The 24,236-nt window shown below is 43.0% G+C and overlaps 1 protein-coding gene across 2 annotated transcripts in view; it reads right to left on the reverse strand.

The window, feature by feature from the left end:
• VWA8 (von Willebrand factor A domain containing 8) overlaps nt 1–24,236 on the reverse strand; it is a 532,124-nt gene that overhangs the window by 351,574 nt on the left and 156,314 nt on the right. For both annotated transcript variants that reach the window (XM_075336856.1, XM_075336857.1), the window contains exons 9-13: nt 19,008–19,116; nt 7,670–7,774; nt 4,187–4,318; nt 3,641–3,775; nt 495–572 (exon numbers count right to left, since the gene is read on the reverse strand). In XM_075336856.1, the coding sequence (XP_075192971.1) occupies nt 495–572; nt 3,641–3,775; nt 4,187–4,318; nt 7,670–7,774; nt 19,008–19,116 (559 nt within the window). The remainder of the gene's footprint in view (nt 1–494; nt 573–3,640; nt 3,776–4,186; nt 4,319–7,669; nt 7,775–19,007; nt 19,117–24,236) is intronic.

Genomic DNA, 24,236 nt, shown 5'->3' on the forward strand with positions numbered 1-24,236 from the left:
ATACATCCATAGGCATGTAAAATATCTGAATTAGATCCACATTTTCTAACTAGTAGCATGTTAGTTACCTGTCCACCTCAGTGCACCTACCATCAGGGGCGAACAGATCATTGGTGCAACCTGTGGGGCAGGTTCTTGGGCTCCAAAGGGCCCATATTCTGTTCTTGCACAGGGGCCCCTTTGTGTCTGTGTCCGCCAATGCCTACCATTCTGGGGACAACATATGGTTTTCAAAGCGCACTTGTCACTTTTGCACTTGTAAGCACATATTACACACTATAATAAACGTTAAGGTTTGGAATTAATCCAACTGGAACTGTCAGTGAGTTCGTATTGATAAAGGTTTGGAGAAACTATCATTCACAGTTCTTTCAGTGACACATTACTGAAGATTGCTACTGTAGTTGACTGCAAATCTGTACATAATTTGTTGAACGCTGTAATATTGTACACATTATTAACGCAAGTAAAACCCATCCGTGCAACCACATTACCTGGTACAACATCACTGGTTCAACCTCGTAACCAAGCACATCAGCAAATTCTTTAGCAATAACACTTTTACCACACCCCTAAAAGACAAAAATGATATTTTCCATATTGAGACAGTCATATGTTCAAGCTTGAAAACTACAAGAACAAGTACATGCTATGCCCTCTACAATCTGAGCTTCTAGCAGCCATAAATACTATTCACAAATTAGTTTTGTTGTGAAGTCACAAAACTAGGTTACAAAAGGCATGGTAAATACGTTTCTTCTTAATATGAGACACAAGAAAAAAAAACTATTTTTTGGACTATAAGACGTATCTTCTTTAGCAAGCAAAAATCTTGCTAAAAAAGTACAAGCGTCTTATAGTCTAGAGGTCTGATTGAGGAGAATGCCGATACAGTGTCCTTTCTGATTACTGAGAGAAGTATGCAGCAGTACAGTTCTCTCCCCCCAGCCCAACACTGATCAGTTTAATCAACGCAAGGCAGGAGGGGAAGCTACCAGGAGCTGCACATCACTAAGTTGTGCGAATGTTGCAGGGCCTCACTATTTGGAAGACCTTGCAGGTCAATTGATCAGTTATATGCCTTTAAAAAACTTCAAAATCTGGTAGTGTATACAGTGACTTTGATTCATCAACACCAGCGTGGTGCATGCCAGTCTTGATCAGGATGCAAGCGGGAGTCAGAAGCTCCTGATTCATTAAGAAGCGCATGCCTGTTAATGGATCAAGTGCTTCTGACAAGTGGCTGTGCCTCCGTGCACCTTGCCATAAACCTTACTCCAGTCAGGGACTGGAATAAGATTTCTGGTGAAAGGAATGGCAGAGGTTGTCATGAATACCACTCCAGCTACGTCTATTTTGGCGGAGCTGGGATAACCAAATGCCAAAATGCACTACATTTTTTAACAATTCTACATTGTTCAAAAACTTTGTGACTGTTCAAAGCGATTTATGCCAGAATTCTGATGTAATTGTGTTAAAGAGCCGGAGCCAACAATATGGGTAACAAATATATAAGGGCCAGGAGGAAGAGATATGGGGCCAGGATGGAGAGACACGGGGCCAGGATGGAGAGACACACGACCAGGAAGGAGAGACACGCGACCAGGATGGAGAGACACGCGACCAGGATGGAGAGACACGCGACCAGGATGGAGAGACACGAGGCCAGGATGGAGAGACACGAGGCCAGGATGGAGAGACATGGAACCAGGATGGAGAGACCCGGGGCCAGGATGGAGAAATCTGGGGCCAGGATGGAGAGACTTGGGGACAGGATGGAGAGACTTGGGGGCCAGGATAGAAAGACATGGGGCCAGGATGGAGACACATGGGGACAAGATGGAGACACATGGGGCCAGGATGTGGGACATTATTACTGTAGGGGCTAATTAAGGGATACTATTAGTGCTGTGATGTATTTTATTTTTTAGGATACTGTTTTCAATGGGGGGGGGGATCCTTTAACTGTGTAGGGCAATACTATGTTGCTGATTTTCTTCATCTGGCGTAGTGGAGAAGTCAGAGAAAAAGTGGTGAATGTGCTCTTGAATTGATCAGCTATGGATAACTGTGTGTTATATTCTGCAGAGACGTGTTATGGCTGGAAGAAGTGATGGCGGCCTGCACTGGATGACGAAGAAAAGCAAATATGAACGACTAACTAAAGAGGTCACTGGTAAGTCATTGTGTTACACTATACACTGTGTATAATGTCACTAGTGATCACTGTATTGCCTGTACACTATACACTATATACAGAGCTCCAGTGTATAATGTCACTGGTGAGTCACTGTATTACCTGTACACTTACACTATACAATGTATACTATGTACAGAGCTCCTGTGTATAATGGCATGTTTGGTAATAGTAGTGCGGGGGGGTTAAATATGATCACTATTGCAGTATTCAGCCACTATGTGGTGGTAATATGTGGGCTGGTCATGTTGTAGTGGTATTTGTCCCTTATATGAAGTATTATTCAGTCACTATGTAGTGGTAATATGTAGTCCAGCCATGGTGTGGTGGTATTTGTCCGTATTATAGGTTACCATGTGGTGGCAATATGTGGTCCAGCCATGGTGTAATAGTACTTTAACCTTGAATGTGGTATTATTGGTTATTTTTAAAAAATGTATGTGACACATTCCATTAATGAAAAAAAAAATATACACCTAAAAAGAGTATTGAGTAATTTAAGGTTAGAGTAGAATTAGGCACTACCAAAAGAGTCTGCCTTGTTGTGGTGGCAGCTTTAGAAGAGCTTTTGCCCAAAAAGGAAAAGTTGATGGCTACGTATGTGATATGGTGCTCGATGGGAACAGTTAATGTGTAATTGATGAGGAAGTGGTGCAGAAGTGGCGTGTTTTCAAAAGTGGGAGATGGGAATGAGGAAGGTTTGAGGGGTGGAGATGGAGCGGAGTTGGAGCCTGGGCGGACTGTCAAGGGGGCTTGAAAATTTTGCCAGTATGGGTCCCTGAAATTCCTGGTTGCAGCTCTGCTGGTGTAGAAGAGGTGTTTGTGTGTGTGTGTGTGTTGATGTAGTAGAGTTGTGTGTTCATTGAAACAACAGAGTTCTGTGTGTGCAATGATGCAGCAGCCCTGTGTGCACGAAGTAGAGCAGTGTGTTTCAATAAATATCAGAGCAAAGAGTGTAGTATATACAGCAGAATTGAAAGTACAGGTAATGTGCAGACAGCAGTGTTATGTATATGTCTGCACTTCAGATTGTGCATAATGTGTGTGCTGTAACACTATATGAGTGAAATACAGAAACAGTAAAAATAGATGTATCACCTCCCTATTCTACCCTCATGTATTAAAATTAGTTAAAATGACCCCTCCACTTCTTTATACCACTAGGGAAATTGTAGTGAGTAGGAAATATGTTTTTTTTCCTATTTTCTTCTGCCACAACCTGGAGTGCGTCTTATAGTAAGGTGCCTCATACAGTCTGAAAAAATATGATAAATATCTCTTTTTATAAAAAAAAAAAAAAAAAGAAAAAGATGAAGGTAGTAGAAAGGTTTATATAAATTGACTAATTTAATGTCTACTTCTTCACTGTTACACCACTCATCCATTATATGGGAAAGATACATCATTTTTTTATAAATATATTATTTTTAAAACACAAATTACCTTTCCTCCAATCAGACACATGTCTTTCACCATATGGGACTGCATCATTTCAGCCAATAGCTGATCATGTGTACTGGTTCTAATGAAATGAGATGACCTGGAATGTAACTGCATTGGTCGTGTACCTGCTGGCACCTGTCGGAACAAAATATGCATCTTAAAATCAAATAAAAAGACCAACAGGATAAAAAGAGACAAAAGTAATAGTTCAAAGTCTAATTTATTTAACAAATTTTAGTACCTGATGTATATTGACATTGCATAGTGACAGGAAGCTGCTAATCAGTGGTCAGGGCATGGTTGGACAACGAGGCAGGAGACCAGTTGTCCTGTAGTGATAATCTCCCTTAAACACTGATAGTAGTGAAACAGCAAAACACAGCCCAGTAAGTGACACATCCCTGGAATCAGGTTCTTTGTTCCTACATGCTGTTGATCTCAGATTACATATAAAAAACCTGCTGACAGATTCCCTTTAATATCACTAAAAAGTAACTAAACAATAACATACTGAACATACACATATAAATACATGAGGTACTCCACCTGTATAGTGATGTTCTTGTCACTAGTCTGAATGTGGACTGAAGCCAAGAGACTATCAGCATTCTGCTCTGCATCCACTCTTACAATTTTCAGGGAAACAGGAGCCCTTTCTGCGTCCAGCAGCTCAAATCTCTAAAAGAAAATATCACTCAACATTAGGAGAGTAAAATCTAAATAATATAAAACACAAAATATAACACAATACACTACATCTTAGTGAGTTATACCGAGATGACGCTAGTTCCCTTCTCCCCAACATTACAGGACTATGTACATAGAGAGGGACAACCCCATCCTAATACTCTTAGCATATTGGGCAAAGTATGGCGTAATGCAAGCACCCAAAGGATATGGACACCATTGAAGCACATTTTTTTTTTCCATATGTAAGTATTTTTAACTTGAATTTTTTTTTACAATTAAGATTCATTAAAAACTTTAAACTTCTCAGCACGGTGCAAAATCGCCCATAGCTGGCTGCATATTCTGTTAAGTGTGAGATTGTTCTGACAGCAGGGTTTGGAATAGTTACCTTAAGGCTGTGTGCGTTTTTTCATGAGGTTTTTCTTACAGATTTTAATCAATACTTCAAGGAAAAACACATCCCAGCAAAGTCTATGAGACTTTTGACTTGCTGTGCACGTTGCAGATTTTGGTGCAGAAAAAAAACCCTGCAGCATGACAATTCTTTCTGCGTTTTTTCATGCATTTGGTATAGTCCACTGCAATGCTCGATCACTGGAGTGGATTATATCTATTAGTGCTGAACACTTCGCATCACACACCATGCAACCGGCATGGTGTGTGAGGCTTTCTGTAGCTCAGTAACCCGAAGTCGTCATGGTAACAATCAAGAGTATCCATGGCATTGATCGGGTCCCAGTGATCACATTGTCGGGACCCGATCCCCATGGAGATGTAAGCAATTCCTCTGCCTGGCTCCTGAATTGATCGTAGCATTTAGGGGTTTAAACTGCCAGGAGCGGCATGGTCACTGCTTCCGGCAGTGAGAGCCAGGTCTCGGCTGTAACATCAGTCAAAGACCTGGTGGCAATCGTGGGGGTACAGCACAGAAACCCCCACAATCACCAAAACATTGAAAAACGTGAGAACACGATAAAAAAATGGACGTTTTTTTCTGCTGCATTTTTGCTGCCAAAACATGCTGTTTTGTGTGCAGAAAATCTGTACATAAATCTGCTATGTGGACACAAACCCTAATTCTCATATAGCACTCTCAGCTCGGCATTGATGTGGTGAAAAATCTGCTTAAAGTTCTCAGGGGTTGGAGGCATGTTCTGAAGTCATGTAGAGAAGACGCAGGGAGCTGAACCCCTACACTGCATCCTAATATAATACTGACATCCGACCTGTAATTCAACTCACACTTGGCTCCTGCTATTGGGGAAAGTGCCCGGAGTTAGGTGAGCAGCCGTTGGTGTTGTCTGGAACTGGGGATGACCTGCAGCAAGTGCCTGAAGTACAAGGACCGGGACGATGTAGCATGCAAGATGGGCGGCAGAGATGGCTGCAGCTAAGTTACTACATTATGCCAGGGTGACGGAAGACTCCTGCTCAGAGGGACACCCACCATGCCCAATACCGGAGGAAAGGGCAGCTGGTGATATTAATAAAGGGTCATCACGATGCCTAATGGTGCCCCTCCCCCAACGGCAATTGAAAGAGGCGGTGACAGATAGAGCACACATCAGTGAACATAAGTACGACGCTCACAGAGGGTGGGGAACCATTAATGGCTGCAGCTCTGTGCTTTATGCTTTAAGCCTGCAAATTGGAGGACTTAGGCTGCTTTCACACATCCGGCTTGAGCTCTGCGGCTCAATCCGGCTGTGCAAGCTATGCAGCGGATGCGGTGAACACACCGCATCCTTTGCATAAGTTTTTCCTTTGCGGCCAGTCCGGTTTTTGCCGCTTGCGGCATGCTACTGAGCATGCGCAGTGGCAAAAACCGCATGCGGCGGCCGGATGCGGTTATTGCCGCATCGCGCCGCATCCGGCCGCCATAGGCATGCATTGAAAAATGCGCCGCATCGGCCGAATGCGGCGCGATGCGGGTTTTTTTTGCCGCACGAAAAAACGTGCCAGGCAACGTTCCATCCGGCCGCCACATCGGCTAAATCTGCCGCATGCGGCAAAAACCGGACGGAACGCAAGGCCAAGCGGCACAATGCGGCACTAATTAAAGTCTATGCAGGAAAATCGCAATCGGCAGCAAAAAAAACGGTTGCGATTTTCCTGCAAAGTGCCGGATTGTGCCGCATTGCAGAAACCGGAGGTGTGAAAGCAGCCTTAAGGAAGATATTGGCGACATCAGGCACGATTTGCAAAAATCAAATGACAGAATGGAGGAAGTGGAAAGGAGAGTAGGCGTTGTGGAGGACCAAGAACCATGCATACAGAATGCTTTTAAAGTACACAAAAAAAATATAAATATGCTTATCAACAAGGCGGACGCCCTGGAAAACAAGATAAGACGCAATAACCTACATATAGAAGGGGTACCCAGTAAGGTTGAAGGTCAGATAACAATTATTGAAAGGATTCAATATTAACATCCAATAGGTACCCTGTATAGGCTCTTTCTCTAGCCAAGAAAGGAGATAGGACCTCGGCACCAAATTTATCCAGCAAACATGCTTTGAAAACAGAATCTGGTTGGGTAATAGATTTGGTACAGGGGTCCTATCTCCTTTTTTGGCTATAGAAAGAGCATGTAAAGTACCTATTGGATTTGATATGATTACTGAATCCTTGGAATAATTGTTACCGGTTTCAAATTAAAAAAAAAAAAAAATGATCTAGCTAAATAAAAATTCTTAGGGGTTAATGCATCAAGGTGCTTACACTAGAATTCTAGAGGAAAGACCTAAATAAGTCGAATATTTTTGCGTAACTGCGACTTTTGACGTTAACATGCCAGTCCCAGCTAGCTATGCCATTATAGTTATGTAATGGGACATTTGCGCCAACCTGTCAAACTCATCATAAGTCACACCACTAAATTGGCATAACTTTTTCCAGAAATGTATATCAACCCCTGGTTGGCATTAATTTCTGGCAGCGGCGCACACTAGGTACCAGACGCGTCAGATTCATTAAGCGGCAATCCGCGTAATGAATCAGATCAGTGTACTCCAGTGACCTACAATGGCCTGTACTGTCTTTGGACTTGTGTCTCATCATTGAGCACATCTGAGACGCCATGGACCGGCAATTGCAAAGGGACCTGCCAGTAGAGGATCTTGATGATTTGTTTACCAAAGTGCAATTAATGTGGCAGAACATTCCTCAAACAAACATTAATAACCACAATGTTTCCATTTTTTCATCATTTGCATATCATTAACATATCTATCGATATTCTGATTTCAATAAATCCATGACTTTAATAACTCCTTCGTGATGCAATTTCAATGCTGAAGAATATATCTTAAATTAGTATATTTTATTGCAAAACTGTACCTTTAATGTGTCCTCTACGGCCGTTCTGCCTTCTTTTCCCAAGACCACAGTGTAAGGATATAGTCTCTGAATGACTTGTTGGGAAGACATTGTAGGAAACACATTCTTCAGTTATAAGAAGAAAAATAGATTAGGTGTTAGCCTGTCACAGACGACAACGCAGAGGGGATGAAAGAGGCCCCCATGTCACAATTTAATGTACAATGAATTGAATCACTATTATATGCGGAGTTCACTGAGAGTACAGCCGGGTGGTATTCCTGGAAAGCCAGACGTGTCCTCGATCGCCATAAACTGAAAGCAGTGTATTTATAGAAGTCATTACATAAACAAGAGTAGCTCTAATGTTTTAACAAGGAATGTGCTGCGTTAAATACTTACAGATGTATTTTTAGGCGTACCATTAACTCTGCATGAAATGTAGTGAATAACTAGTGTAATAATACTAACAACCATTCCAACTGCAAGGCTGCTCAGTGTCACATTTAATGGCCATGGACAATTTCATTAATTTTATAAATAAATCAAAAATGTCTGTGCTGCCAACCAATTTCCAAACATTAGGAAATGTTCCTGCACATTCATGTCCCGTGAACTAACAGAAAAGCTGCGGTAGAAGGTAAACCACTTAGTGAGCTATCATTTTATGAACTATAATAAAAGACATCTATCTTTGCAATAATTGAGAAGTAAATATGTGCTATGTGTAATTTGGGTATAATTAAAGGGATTGCTTTATGATAAAATAAATTCCTAATAAGAGAGCTGCCACTCATAGTGATCCAACCTATTAAGGAGGAATGGATGCCCAAACATAGCAGCGTTCATGGACCATATATGGACCACAATGCTTGGTCTGGCGGCAGGTCTCACAACCCAAATTTACAGTACCATATGTGTGTATGTCTGGGTAGTATGGTCCATATATGGACCTGTGTGAACAGACTTATTCAAACCTACTTCTTGACTTTGGCCCTCTACTGTGCTTCATCAAGAGGTCCCCTGTATGTTACCCATATGTAAAGTAAAGTGGTAATGGAAGATAGCCCCTTTAAATATTGCTAGAATGGTACCATATTAATCATTACTGTCCAAAATTCCCATTTCATTCTTATATATCCTTACACCATTTATGCTCTGCACTCAGCCATGATTATTATTTATATCTCAATATGGCATTAGAAGAGCAAATATTGTAGTTCTTGTTGAAAAATTAAGGTTGCTTGCAGCACTATTTTTGTTTTCATTTTTTATCAAAAAATCAGAATTCAAAATACCCCATTATGAGAGCTCATTCAGACGTCAGATGTTCTCGTATGAGTTCAATCCACGGTTTTCACACATAGAACTCGTACCTATTATACTCTATGGTGTTGTTCATATATTCATGTCTTTTTATGAACCAAGTGGTCTACACAAAGTCATGGAGATATGTCGGCTTTTCATCAGAGTATCAAATAAAACCTAGCCATGCAAGTCTATGGGTCTATGAGAAAAGTCAAACAGCACTCAGAGGCCATGTTCTGTTTATTAATCACTGTTTGTTATGAGAAGCCTGCATAACTTCAACATTATTTTTTTAGATCTAAAAATTGATGAAAGTTTTAACCAAACTCGAATAGTAATAACTGACACCAGCCCTGATACAAGACATTGATGAAACTGAGGCCATTTTTTGAAAACGACAAAAATCACTGACGTCTAAATGAGTCCTTTAGGTGTTAAAGGGAACCTGTCAGGTGCACTATTCACCTAGTACCACAAGCAGTTCTGGGTGTATATTGCTAATCACTGCCTAACCGTCCCAGCCTATAGTACCATAGATAGAGATCTTTAGAAAAAGTATTTCTAAAGATCTTTTATGATGTGCTAATGAGACCAGGGACTAGTCGCAAGGGCATTAGTTCCTGCGCTCATTCCGCTCTCTTACCATGGTAGCACACCATCAGGGGCGTACTAACATGCTATTCAATGCAGCATCATTCTGTTCAACGGTGAAAGCAGACACATGTATGTGCCTCACCGCTGATGAAGCTACATTGCATAGCATATTAGTTTGCATCTGTGGGCATGCTAACATGGCGGAATGAGCGCAGCAATTAACGCCCTTGCGACTAGTCCCTGGCCTCATTAGTATATTATAAAGGATCTTTAGAAATACTTTTTCTAAAGATCTCTTTATGTATGCTACAATAGGCTGGGAAAGTTAGGCAGAGATTAGCAACATGCACCCAGAACTACTCGTGGTTCTGGGTGCATAGTGCACCTGACAGGTTCCCTTTAAGTACAGTAATTTATGAGCTGCACAAAATTCTATCCTGTTTTCTGTGTTTAATTGTACCCTCGTCTGCACATTAGGAAGGTGACAATTGTCTTAGGCTACTTTCACACATCCGGTTTGAGCACTGCGGCTCAATCCGGCTGTGAAAACTATGCAACGGATGCGGCGAAAACACCGCATCCTTTGCATAAGTTTTTACATGCGGCCCGTCCGTTTTTTTCCGGTTGCGGCATGCTACTGAGCATGCGCAGTGGAAAAAAACGCATGCGGCGAGCGGATGCGTTTTTTTCTGCATCGCGCCGCATCCGGCCTCCATAGCTATGCATTGAAAAATGCGCCGCAGCGGCCGGATGCGGCGCGATGCGGTGTATTTTGCCGGAGCAAAAAAACGTTGCAGTGAACGTTCGATCCGGCCGCGGCATCGGCTAAATCTGCCGCATGCGGCCAAAACCGCACCGAACGCAAGCCCCTGCGGCACAATACGGCACTAATGTAAGTCTATGCAAAAAAAAACGCAACCGGCGTTACAAAAGCCGGTTGCGGTTTTTCTGCAGAACGCCGTATTGTGCCGCAGAGCAAAAATCCGGATGTGTGAAAGTAGCCTAAGGCCGCTTTCACACTTGCGTTCAGCGCAATCCGCTGCAATGGAGAATAGCGCAGTCAGTTAACGCACTGCGCTACTCTCCACAGACTTGTATTGACGACGCACTGTAACAACAAGTGTCTGCGTTGCATCCGCTGGACGACGAGCGTCGTTAATTTGACGCAGCGTCGGGCGGAGGGACCGCTGCATGTAGCGTTTTTTGTGTCGTTAAAATCGCACCTTGACGGATTCCGTTAGTATCCGCCAAGGTGTCTAATGATTGTCTATAGCGGCGGAATCCGCTGACTGTTCCAGTCACGTTCTACTGAGCATGCTCAGCATGTCCAGCAGAACGATCTAAATCGTTTAAAATCACTCCTGGTCTCTCTCCCCCCTCTCTTAAACTCACCGATCACGGCGTGACGCTGCACAGTTGTCACAAAGCTCCGGCAACTTTTCCTCTTTTGAAAATGCCGGCCACTCATTAATCCATCTCGTATTCACTGCTTTCCCCGCCCACCGGCGCCCATGATTAATTAAAGTCAGAATAACGCTGAATAACAGCTGTGTCACTGCAACCAATCACAGACGCCGGTGGGCGGGTCTATATCGTGCAGTAAAATAAATAAATTAATAATTTTAAAAAAATGGCGTGCAGTCCCCCCAATTTTGATACCAGCCAAGATAAAGCCACATGGCTGAAGGCTGGTATTCTCAGGATGGGGAGCCCCCCAGTCTAACAATATCAGCCAGCTGCGCGGAATTGCCGCATCTATTAGATGCGACAGTCCCGGGACTCTACCCGGCTCATCCCGAATTGCCCTGGTGCGGTGGCAATCAGGGTAATAAGGACTTAAATGGCAGCTTATAGCTGCCACTAAGTCCTAGGTTAATCATGGCAGGCGTCTCCCCGAAATACCTTCCATGATTAACCTGTAAGTGAAAGTAAATAAACACAAACACCCGAAAAAATCCTTTACTTGGAATAAAAGACAAAAAAAACCCCTCTTTCCCCACTTTATTAATCCCCAAATACCCCTCCAGGTCCGGCATAATCCACACGAGGTCCCGCGACGCTTTCAGCTCTGCTACATGAAGCTGACAGGAGCAGCCGTAGAACACCGCCGCTCTCTGTCAGCTCCAGGCAGCAACTGAAGTGATCAGCTGTGCCCTCATTCAGATAACCCGCGGACACAGCTCTCGGGTGGAGGACTGCAGCTGTGGCCGCGGGTCACCTGAGTGACGGCACAGCTGATCGCGCGGCTCACTGCAGTCACTCAGGGGATTTGTGGTCACCGCTCTCTCTCCTCCCGAACGCAAATCTCCTTTCCTGGCGAAACATTAAAAAAAACAAAACGCAAAACGTTCTTTTAAAGGAATCCATTACCTTTATTAGCACACTATTTGCAACGCATCCGTCACATGCGTCATACAACGCACTGTGACAGATGCCTCACAACGCAAATGTGAAACCGGCCTTACTGACCGGATAAAGAGGAAAGGAATGTATGTATCAAATAATTTACCAGTGAGAGGCTGTTATTGTCTACATTTGCCACTATAGCAAAGGATGATACATGTGTTAAGAAACAAAACCAACATGGGAGCGAGGACCAGTCAGTGGCTGCAGGAGTTTTTATCCCTGTGATGGGACATCCTCGTTATGTTGAGACTGATGGGTAACAGGGCAGCATAGACCGGGCACTGCGAAATTAGTAAGGTGACTATTACGTCTTTACATTTTTATTACACATTGTGAGCATTTTCTTAGATGTCATTGCATGTGAATATAACATGCAGCGATCTGAAAAAGTTTTTATACCTTGTAAACATTCCACACTTTTTCACGTTACACCTACGATATCATATGTATTTTATTTGGATTTTATGCAATATACCAATACAAAGTAGCAAGTATTTGTTAAGTGTAAAGAAAATGAAGCATGGTGTATTAAATATTTTAAAAATATAAATCAGAATATTGTGACATGCATTTGTATTCAGCCCCCTGTAGTCTGGTACCGCAAAATAAAATCCTAGGTGACCTATTGTCTCCAGAAGTCACCTAATTAATAAATTGAGTCCAACTGTTTGTAATTTATTTTCCATATAACTACAGATATTATGCTGACAGCCTCAAAAATTTGTTTGAGAACATTAGGGATTTCCCAGCATCATGAAAACCCAAGGAACACACCAGACAGGTCAGGGATAAAGTTGTGGAGAAGATTAAAGCAGGTTTAAATAAAAAAAAAAAAAATAGTCCAAGCTCTGAACATCTCACAAAACACTGTTCAATCCATCATCCAAAAATTGAAAAAGTATGGCACAAGTGTAAACCTACCAAGACATGGCCGTCTACCAAACCTGACGCCCCAAGCAAGGACAGCACTAATTAGAGAACCAGCCAAGAAGCCCATAGTCACATTGGGGGAGCTGCAGAGATCCACGCCTCAGGTGTAGAAGCAAGAAAAAAGCCATTTATTGACAGCAAGCCATAACAATTACTGTTTGCAGTATGCAAAAAGTCATTTAGGAGACACAGTTAACGTGTAAGGTGTTCTGGTCGGATGAAACCAAAGTAAAACTGTTTGGACTAAATGCAAAATGCTACTTGTGGCATAAAACTAACAGTGCAAATCACCTTGAAAACACCATCCCCACCATCAAACATGGTGGTGGCATCATCTTGCTGGGGATGCTTTTATTCAGCAGGGACAGGGAAGCTGGTCAGCGTTAATGGTAAAATTAATGGAGCTAAATACTGCGTAATACAGGTTAATCCTGCAGTAAAATCTGTTTGAGACTGCAAAAGACTTGAAACTGGTGCATAGGTTCATCTCCAAACAGGACAATGACCCTAAACATGCTGCCAGTGCTACAATGTCATGATTTAGATCAAAGCCCAGTCAAAGTCTAAACCTAATTCCTATTGAGAATCTGTGGCAAGACTTGGAAATTGCTGTTCACAGACGCCCCCATCGAATCTCACTGAACTACAGCAAAGAAAAATGGCCCAAAATGTAATCCTCTAGATGTAGAAAGCTGATAGAGACATACTCCAAAAGGCTGGCAGCAGTAATTGCAGCGAAACTTGTTCCTACTAAGTATTGACTCAGGAGGGCTGAAAACAAATACATGTCACAGTTTTCAGATTTATATTTTAAAAATACTGAGAAAAACATATATAATTTCCTTTACACTTCACAGACACCTGCTACCTAGTGTTGGCTTATCACATACGTATAATCCCAATAATATATTTAAGCTTGTGGATGTAACATGAAGAAAAGTGGAAAAGTTCACATAGTATGAATACTTTTTCAAGGCACTGTATGTTCATTTAGCAGTAGACCTGCATCAAAAATACTAAGCCACATCCAGACTCAGCCTTCCTAATGTTTTAATACTATGTAATATGGCTAGTCTTGTTTGCCCACAAGAAGCCTTCAGTTTGTGATGGTATACAAACAGATCCACACCATTAACCCCTTAGTGACGGAGCTAATTTTCACCTTAATGACCAGACCAAATTTTGCAATTCTGACCAGTGTCACTTTATGAGGTTATAACTCTAGAACGCTTCAACGGATCCCGGTGATTCTGAGATTGTTTTTTCGTCACATATTGGACTTCGTGTTAGTACCAAATTTAGGACAATATTTTTTGCGTTTATTTATGAAAAAAATTGAATATTGGCAAAAATTTTGAAAATTTTGCAATTTTCAACTTTTGAATTTTTATACCGTTAAACCAGAGATTTCTGTGACACAAAATAGTTAATAAATAACATTTCCCACTTATCTACTTTACATCAGACCAATTTTGGAAACAAAATTTTTTTTTGTTAGGAAGTTAGAGGGGTTCAAAGTTTATCAGCGATTTCTCATTTTTACATCAAAATTTACAAAACCATTTTTTTTAGGGACCACATCACATTTGAAGTGACTTTGAGAGGCCTAGATGATAGAAAATACCCAAAAGTGACACCATTCTAAAAACTGCACCCCCCAAAGTACTCAAAACCACGTTCAAGAAGTTTATTAACCCTTCAGGTGCTTCACATGAACAAAAGCAATGTGGAATGAAAAAAAAGCAAAAATTAAATTTTACCTAAAAATGTTGCTCTAACCCAAATTTATTCACTTTTAGAAGAAATAACACAACAAAATGGACCCCAAAACTTGTTCCCCACTTTCTTATGAACGCGCCAATACCCCACATGTGATCAGAAACCTCTGTTTGGACAAATGGGAGGGCTCGGAACAGAAGGAGCAATATTTGAATTTTGGAAAGCAAATTTGGCTGAAATAGATTGCGGGCACCATGTTGCATTTACAGGTCCGCTAAGGTACCTAAACAGAAGAAATCCCTCACAAGTGACACCATTTTGGAAACTAGACCCCTCAAGGATTCTATCTAGGGGTATAGTGAGCATTTTAGATCCACAGGTACTTCACAGATTTTGTTAACGTTACGTTGTCATATTGAAAATTTTAATAATTTTCTCAAAAATGTTGCTTTAGCATCAATTTTCTCACTTTTTCAAGAGGTAATTCCAAAAATTTGACCTCAAGGTTTGTTAACCACTTTTTTATGAGCGCGGTGATACCTCACATGTGGTCTGAAACCTTTGTTTGGACAAATGGGAGGGCTTGGAATGAAAGGGGCAATATTTGAATTTTGGAAAGGAAATTTGGCTGAAAAAGATTGCGGGCACCATGTCACATTTGGAGGACCCCTAAGGTACCTAAACAGCAGAAACCCCGCACAAGTGACCCCATTTTGGAAACTAGGCCCCTCAAGGAATTTATCTAGATGTTTGGTGAGCACCCTGAACCCCCAGGTGCTTCACAGAATTTTATAACGTTGAGCCATGAAAAAAAAAAAATAAAATTTTACCACAAAATTGTTATTTCAACCAGGTAGCTTTTTTTTTTACAAGAGTAAAAGGAAAATATTCAGCATAACATTTATTGTGCAATTTCTCCTGAGTTTGGCGATACCTTATATGTGGTGGAAATCAACTGTTTGGGTGCACAGCAGGGCTCGGAAGGGAAGGAGTGCCATTTGACTGCAAAATTGGCTGGAATCAATAGCGGACGCCAGGTTGCATTTGGAGAGCCCCTGAGGTGCCTAAACAGTGGCTGTCCCCCACAAGTGACTCCATTCTGGAAACAAGACACCTCAAGGCTTTTATCTAGGTGTATAGTGAGCAGTTTGAATCCACGAATACTTCACAGATTTTGATAAGCTTAGGTTGCCATATTGAAAATTTTCATTTTTTTCACAAAAATGTTGCTTCAGCATCAAATTTCTCACTTTTTCAAGAGACAACAACAAACCGTGGACCCAACAGGTTGTTATCCAATGTCTTATGAGCACAGGGATACCCCACATGTGGCCAAAAACCTCTGTTTGGATAAATGGGAGGGCTTGGAATGGAAGGAGCACCATTTGAATTCTGGAAAAGTTGAGATAAATTGCGGGCACCATGTCACATTTGCAGGGCCCCTTGGGTACCTATACATTCGAAACCCCCCACAAGTGACTCCATTTTGGAAACTGGATTTTATTCAGGAGTATAGTAGCATTTTGAATCCACAGGTACTTCACAAAAATGTTGCTGTAGCAACAAATGTCTCACTTTTAGGCTATGTGGCCATGATCCAGCGACACGGCGTCTAGTACACAGTGTCAGCCTCCTGCAGAGATGTGAGTGTTGTCCACGGGAGAACGCAGCTGCCCATGCCCACGATTTGGGTTCAGGCCGCTGTGGAGCTCTATGCTACCTGCAGAGAACACTCATCTCCGCAGCATAAATTGACATGCTGAGGCTCGGGAAGCTGCGCCACAGGTCGGTTTATGCTGCGGAGAAGAGAAGTACATTGGGCAAGCACATTGGGCATGGGATTTCTAAAAATCCTTCCACTGTGCTTCTACTGCACAATGCAGCGTTATGGACGCAGGGAAAACACTCTGCGCCCAAAACGCTGCAAATCCCGATTGTGGGCGCACAGCCTAAAATGCTACAATGGATGAATGGATAGATGTCAAACAAATATAACGTCCCACCCCCTGCATATTCTAAGCTGGCGCCCTTTAGTGCCTTTCATGTGGCACTAAAGGGTGCCTAGCCTTGTATTTAGCCCCCCAAAAAATTAATTAAAATAAACGACGTGGGGTCCCCCCTATTTTTGATAGCCAGCTAGGGTAAAGCAGACAGCTGTAGCCTGCAAACCACAGCTGACAGCTTCACCTTGGCTGGTGATCAATTTGGAGGGCTCCCCAGGCGTTTTTTAAAAAAAAAACAAAAACGTGGGGTCCCCCCAAATTAGATCACCAGCCAAGGTGAAGCAGACAGCTGGGGTCTGGTATTCTCAGGGTGGGAAGAGCCATGGTTATTGGACTCTTCCCAGCCTAAAAATAGCAGGCCGCAGCCGCCCCAGAAGTGGCGCATCCATTAGATGCGCCAATCCTGGCGCTTCGCTCCAGCTCATCCCGCGCCCTGGTGCGGTGGCAGACGGGGTAATATATGGGGTTGATACCAGCTGTAATGTCACCTGGCATCAAGCCCTGGGGTTAGTGATGTCACGGCATCTGAACAGATACCCGACATCACTAACCCAGTCAAGAAATAGAAAAAAATAAAGACAAAAAAAAAATTTATTTGAAAAAAAACTCCCCGAAACATTCCTCTTTTACCAATTTATTGTAAATAAATAAATTTCGGTCGCTGTAATCCATTTTTGAGGTCCCACGCCGTCTCTGGATCTTCTAGAATATGGGGGGCACGTTCAGGGAACGTATCCCCCATTTTCTGGAAGAGCAAGCTCTCCATGAGCAGTGTGGGTGCAGTAATCTGAAAATACTGCACTCACACTGCCCCGGTCCAACCTAGGGCAGAGTGACCTGCAGTAACCTCATTCCAGAATATGAGGGGCACGCTCACAGAACGTACCCCCCATTTTCCATGTGAGGAGTGTGGCTGCAGATCACTGCACTCACCCTCCCCCGGTCCACAGTGGAGCCTGTGCATCAGCGACGTCAGCAGGATCCCTGCTTGCAGGGATCCAGCTGACAGCCGCTGTCTGCGCATGCGCCGCCAGCATTCAAGAGAAGGAGGCGGCGTGATCGCGGGGCCGGAGCACCAGCAGACAGGTAACGTATGACCGGGGGCTGGGGGGGGGTGACGGAGGGTGACGGGGGGACCTGGGGACAACTTTCTGCCGCATGTGACGTGTCACATGCGGCAGAAAGAGTAGGATGAATGCGGCCGCCATTTTCCACGCTCCGGAGGGGGGAGGGGGGAGGCGGCTCTGGAGAACCGGAGGGGGCTCCGGGGACCAGAGATCTCCGGTGTACCGGAGGAGGGGTCAGGGGGAGGACATTTCCCTCCGATCTGAAATGTTTGATCATTTCAGATCGGAGGGAAATGAATGCAGAGCCGGCGGCGGCGGCAGTTTTCAGCGCGCGTCGGCGCCATCTTGGATTTTACGGAGGGGGGGTAGGGGTGGTGGGGGGACTCTCCGGTACCGGGGGCTTTGGGGGCACTAGAGGATTATATTTATTTCTCATCTGACATGTTTGATCACGTCAGATGAGAAATAAATCAATTTTACCGGCCATTTTTTTTTTTTTAATGTTGTCGCCGGTATACGGTGTATACCGGCGATCGCATTAACGGGGTCCAAAAAAAACACCCCGATTCATAATCTTGGGGGTCTCAGCTACCTCCGGTAGCTGAAACCCCCGAGATTTTTCGTCACTGGGGGGCGCTACAAGCTTTTTCCGGCCTGACGTCTCAAGACGTCGGAACAGAATAAGTACCCTGTTTTTCCGACGTCTTGAGACGTTAGGCCGTCGCTATGGGGTTAAAGAGCAAGCTCACTCGGTAACGTTATGCACTGATGCAATTGGCAGAACTCTGTTTCCATTCACTTTTGTGAGAAGAAATAAAACTAACAATCACTTTAAAATTCACCCTCTTGTCCCTATTTTGCTCCTCTCTGTGATTATGTGATGCTTATATTAAATATGCTAAAGATGAAACAGAACCCCAGCCCAATCATAAGCAGACAGGTTTCTATTAATTTCTGACAAATAAGTAGCTGTTTGACAAAGTCAGAAATTAAAAGAGTTAAACGGTCAAATTTATTGACCTGCAATTATGGCACCACTATTCTGAGAGGGTCATTTTTGTGTCACTTAACCACTGCAGCCAATCAGATTGGCTGCAACAGTCACTTGGCACAACAACGTTACGTGACACGTCAGGAATAGGGGCACTGACATTGCAGAAAAAGCACCATTGTGGGAGGAAACTATCCATTCTTTCTATATTAAATGGGGCATTGAATCTATTAAACAGGGGTTGTCCAGTAGTGGTTATCCAGTAGACAACAACCCCATTAAGATTGCTGCATGATTTATTTAAGGAACAACTTTGAAACTGTAAAATGCAAATAGTTTACCAAAATGCCAACGGCTGCTGCCAAATTGTCTGCTGGGAAGTCTGGAAGTCCCAAAGTGGCAGATTCAAGAGAGCACAGGGTGGTAGCAAAAGACAGGAGATGAGAAATCCTGAAAGAGAAATGAAGTTTAATATTTTCACTATTAAAGGGACTTTATCAGCAGGTTTCTGCAATGTTATCTGAAGACAGCATGCTGTAAGAATTAACACAAAATTCAGCCCTGCGTCTGTTATCTCACAGTCTTTTTACATTTACCTCCGATGTTAGGGTCCCGCCTCACTAAACGACGTGTCAGCGATTACGACCATGATACGACCTAGGCAGGATCGCTGGTACGTCACTACAAGGTCGCTAGTGAGCGGTCAATTAGGCAGCGCTCACCAGCGATTAGCCACCAGCGACTCGTGTAACGCGGCTACGCTTGGTAACCAGGGTAAATATTGGGTAACTAAGCAAAGCGCTTTGCTTGGTCACCCAATATTTACCCTGGTTACCAGCGTACACCACTTACACGCTGCCAGCGCTGGCTCCCTGCACACGTAGCTAGGGTACACATCGGGTTACTAAGCAAAGCGCTTTGCTTAGTTACCTGATATTTACTCTGGTTACCAGTGTACGCTGCTTACACAGAGTCGGTGCTCGTTGGTCTCCCACAGTCAAACACACCAATGTGTGTTGCACAGCGGGAGACCAACGAGCAAAAAATGAACGAGAACAGTGTGTAACGATCAGCGATTTCACAGCAGGGGCCAGGTCGCTGCTTAGTGTCACACACAGCAAGATCGCTGATGATGTCACTGGTACGTCACAAAACCTGTGACTCAGCAGCGATCTCGCTAGCGATCTCGCTATGTGAGAAGTAGCCGTTAGTTTAAACCTCTTATCTTTATCACTAGTGGGATTCTGCAGCTCATGAGCTCTAATCCTACTCTGCCCCTTCTATGTTTAACAGCTTCTGTGTATGGAAATGTATACAGAAAGCCTGGTGTGGGCAGGGGCAGCTCTCCCAACTCTGCTACATGCAAAATCTCAAATCTTTCACTGTGTCAGAACGGCTGCAGACAGTAAATCTAACTAATACATACTTGAACTCAGGGTCTCTTTGCCTACATCTTGCTGCTCTCATATGAGGTTGCAAAAACCTGCTGACAGATTCCTTTAAAAAAAATAAATACAGTACTCCATTATGTAGTAAAATAAAATCTGAAAATAAATAAAAACCACTGCCATGACTGAAGGAAGGACTTTATCTTATATTGGTTGGTATATGCATGTTTGGAATATCTATTTGGTTCATTTTATGAGAAACGTGAATTTTTGTTAGGTTAACCATATACCAGCTTAATGTACAGTGCGTAACAAAGCAAAATTGATGCATTTTTTTTTTTCAACAAAACAGAACTATTTACAAATTCTTAAGATTATCCTTAATAAAGACAAAATACACCGCATGGATCTCCGTATTCTTCAGAAGCACATTACACTGCAAGGCATAACTGCACCTATCTCCAGAAAGTGCAATACTATCCCCTTCCCTGATGTCACAGAGGAATTTAGGGTGCACAGAAAAAGGGTAGCAAATTAATGTGCAGCCCCCTCCTCCCCCCTAAAACAAACTAGAAAAATAAAAAAAATGTAAAAAAAAAAAAAACACCCTCTCTCCCCTGTAAGTATTTTGCTTATGGCTGGCTGTATGTCGGTGGAGGCTTGAACTGCCAATCAGTGACTTCCATTGGGTTCAGGCCAAGCCAATGAGGAACGGTTTGGCTGCACCCACCGAACCAAGCTTCTAAGGGTTTGCACATCTCTAGTTCCGACTAGTGATGGGCGAGCGTGCTCGCACTGCTCATTACTCGATTGAGCATCAGGTTGCTCTGACGCGACTCGAGTTGCGAGCATAATGGAAGTCAACAAGAAACTTGAGCATCTTCAAACTCAGATTCTCGAGATCCAAACGTGTAACGAGCGGTGGCGAGCACCCTCGCTCTTCACTAGTTCTGACATTACGGAGATGGAGGTCCAAAAAGTAATTTCTATGTCCCATAATGGCAAGTTGTCAGGCCCTGATGGCTTCTCAGGGGAACATTATAAAAAAAATCTCACCAGAAATCATACCACACCTCAAAAATCTATACAATGCCATTTACAAAATGGAAACTCCTGTCGACTATATAGTCCTACACTCCTTCAGTCCTATTAACTGATTTCACTACTAAATCAAGAATCTAAAATGCTCTAAAAAAAATCTTGAATAGACTAAAAAATATGTTCCCTCAAATTATAAATCCGACACAATTAGGTCTCAACAATCAGACATTACACAAAAAATAAAAGAAAGACTAAAAAATGCTACCATTGAAGAAGATCCGTGTGCCACGCCCTTCCATGCTACTGGCATTGTAAGTGAAGAAGGCAACTGATAAAGTCCCATGGCCTTTCTGGTTTGCTTGGTGGGATGGGAGGTAAGCGTGACTTTCTGTCACTATATTGCCTACACAGGGACTAGCCTGCACATACTCTTGCTAAATGGTAAATCATCGTTATCCACTAGCCTGTTCAAGGGAACTTTAAAGAGTTGTTCCCTGTTCCTTTTAGTAATCTTTCTATTGAGCCCCTTTCTTTATCACCTACAAATCATAAATTCGCTAAGAGGCATACATGTTGGAAGTAATGAACTAAAACAAGAGGTTAATGACGATGACCTCATCTTGGTTCCCAGGCTATATCTATTTGATATCGTTCAGCAAGGAAAAAAGAAAATGCACTAGATGGCGGCACCACATCAAACAGGAGGAGGTGTATTTACAGAGGTCCTGTAGAGTCTATGTCTCGTTGGGACGGGCGGAGTGGACCCATGGAAGCGCCTAGTCGGCGTGAAACGGCCGTCGTCCGTTGAGCTCTCCCTCACTGCTCCCCTTCCCTTGCTGTTATTTGTTCATGTTACTTCATTTTGAGCAATAAATCTTGGACTGAAGACTGAGTGCCCCCTGACTGCTACCTTTTTTATATCTATTTGATATCCTCTCTGAGATTGAATCCCAGGGAATCGGTCCAGGATATATAATTAATTTAGGAAAATGTGAGACTTTACTATGCAGGTGGCCCTCCAAATCTGTTTGATTACCGGCCTTCCCTTTCAAATGGTGCACGAAAATAGTGATCTACTTATCGACGGACATTACACATTCCCCTCTAAAAACTTTAGCAACATAATATAACGCAATATATCTGCAAGCTTGAAAACACGTTGCAGAACTGGAAACATTTTAATCTATCATTGACAAAGCCAATATCCCGAAAATGATAGAATTCTCACAACTGCCTTACTTATTACAATCCTTGCCAATTTACTTGAAACCAAAAACAAATAAATTTTGTATATCACTCATTCATTTGGAAATGAAAAAGTAAAATACCATATTGTGTCCTTAAATGACCCAGACCAAATGGAGGACTTCTATTCCGTAATATTAAAAGTTATACTATTACAGTCAGGGTCGGACTGAGTCACCGGGGTGTCGGGGAATCCCCCGGTAGGCCCCGGGTCTTTAGTGGGCCCCACACACTTCACATAGGGCACCCAGGCTGGTAACCGCAGGCTGGGCTAGGGCAGGGGGCCCCAGGCGGCACCACCAGCGGAAGTGCTGAGGCCGCGGGGTCACCTGATTCTGTGTCGGCCGGGTCTGCACTGCGGCGGCAATGTCACAGTTAACAGACACGGCCGCGTCTGCTAACTGTGACGTCACGCAGATCACCCTGCACTTAGCACTGATGCTTACCGCCGAAGAGGATCTGCGATCTGCAATGGAGCCTTCGTTGTGGCTAGATCCCAGTGGCTAGCAGGACCTTCCTAGTGGGCGTGATCGGCTTAGTTGGGGGGCATGGCCATGTTTCCTCCCATCCACTATATGGTACAAGGGGGTGTTTCTTCCTGGTATCAGCTATGCTAGCCCCGCCCCTTCTGATCACATGGGAATGATGTCAGCACAGGTCCTTTAGTCCACTGGAATTTAGACTCTACCATGGAGCCTGCGGGCTGGACAGGATACAAGCTGGGGGAAGGTATGAACTCCTCTAATATATGTAGGTCTGTGTACAGGGTTGGACTGGGGTGCATGTTTGGGTGTGCATGTATGACATGTATGTGCCCACGTGTCTGTGCATTAGTGCTTGTCTATGAGTTGGCCTGACTGTGCTATGTGTGCATGTATGACATGTATGTGTCTGTGTATTAGTGCCTGTCTATGAGTGGGCCTGACTGTGCTATGTGTGCATGTATGTGTCTGTGTATTAGTGCCTGTCTATGAGTGGGCCTGACTGTGCTCTGTGGGCATGTATGACATGTATGTGTCTGTGTATTAGTGCCCATCTATAAGTGGGTCTGACTGTGCTCTGTGTGTGTGCATGTATGTGCCTCTGTGTCTGTGTATTAGTGCCTGTCTATGAGTGGGCCTGACTGCGCTCAGTGTGCATTTATTATATGTCGGTGTATCTATGTATTATTGCTTGTCTATGAGTGGTACTAATCCAATTGTTAAAAGATATCTTTATTTATTCATAACAATGATATAAAATAAGTTAAAATTACGTCCCCTGATGAAGAGGTGAAACGCGCGTTGGGATGATCTGGGAGGCTTATACCACTACATTCAATGGGTTAGTACTGACCACAACTTACTATTGAATTGGAGGATATTTAGGAACTTATGGACCGTAAAATTGATAAATAGGTGATTATATATTAGTTGCATTGTTAACAATATAATTTTGGACTTCTTGAATAATTCACGGAAGAATAGTTTATATCTCCTGATATCCTCCTATTTTACTGTGATTATTGGCTGCAATTTTGTATCGGTATGCGTATACAGTATATACTATTACTATTATAATTGGTGTCGTATAGCTAACTCATATGGACTTCTTGCAAATTTTAACTTATTTTATATAATTGTTATGAATAAATAAAATATATCTTTTAACAATTGGGTTAGTACCACGAGTATTTCGCTGTTATTCAATGTTTATTGGGTGGTCCCCTTTATTATTAGGTCCTTGTTAGTGACTAATTAATAGTTGTCTATGAGTGGGCCTGACTGCGGTCTGTGTGCCTGTATGACATTTATGTGTCTGTGTATTAGTGCTTGTCTATGAGTGGGCCTGGCTACGCTCTGTGTGCATGTATGTCATTTATGAGCCTGTGTATCTGGGTATTAGTGCTTGTCTGTG

This window comes from Anomaloglossus baeobatrachus, chromosome 2, assembly GCF_048569485.1.
Source record: "Anomaloglossus baeobatrachus isolate aAnoBae1 chromosome 2, aAnoBae1.hap1, whole genome shotgun sequence".
Classification (NCBI taxonomy): Eukaryota; Metazoa; Chordata; class Amphibia; order Anura; family Aromobatidae; genus Anomaloglossus; species Anomaloglossus baeobatrachus.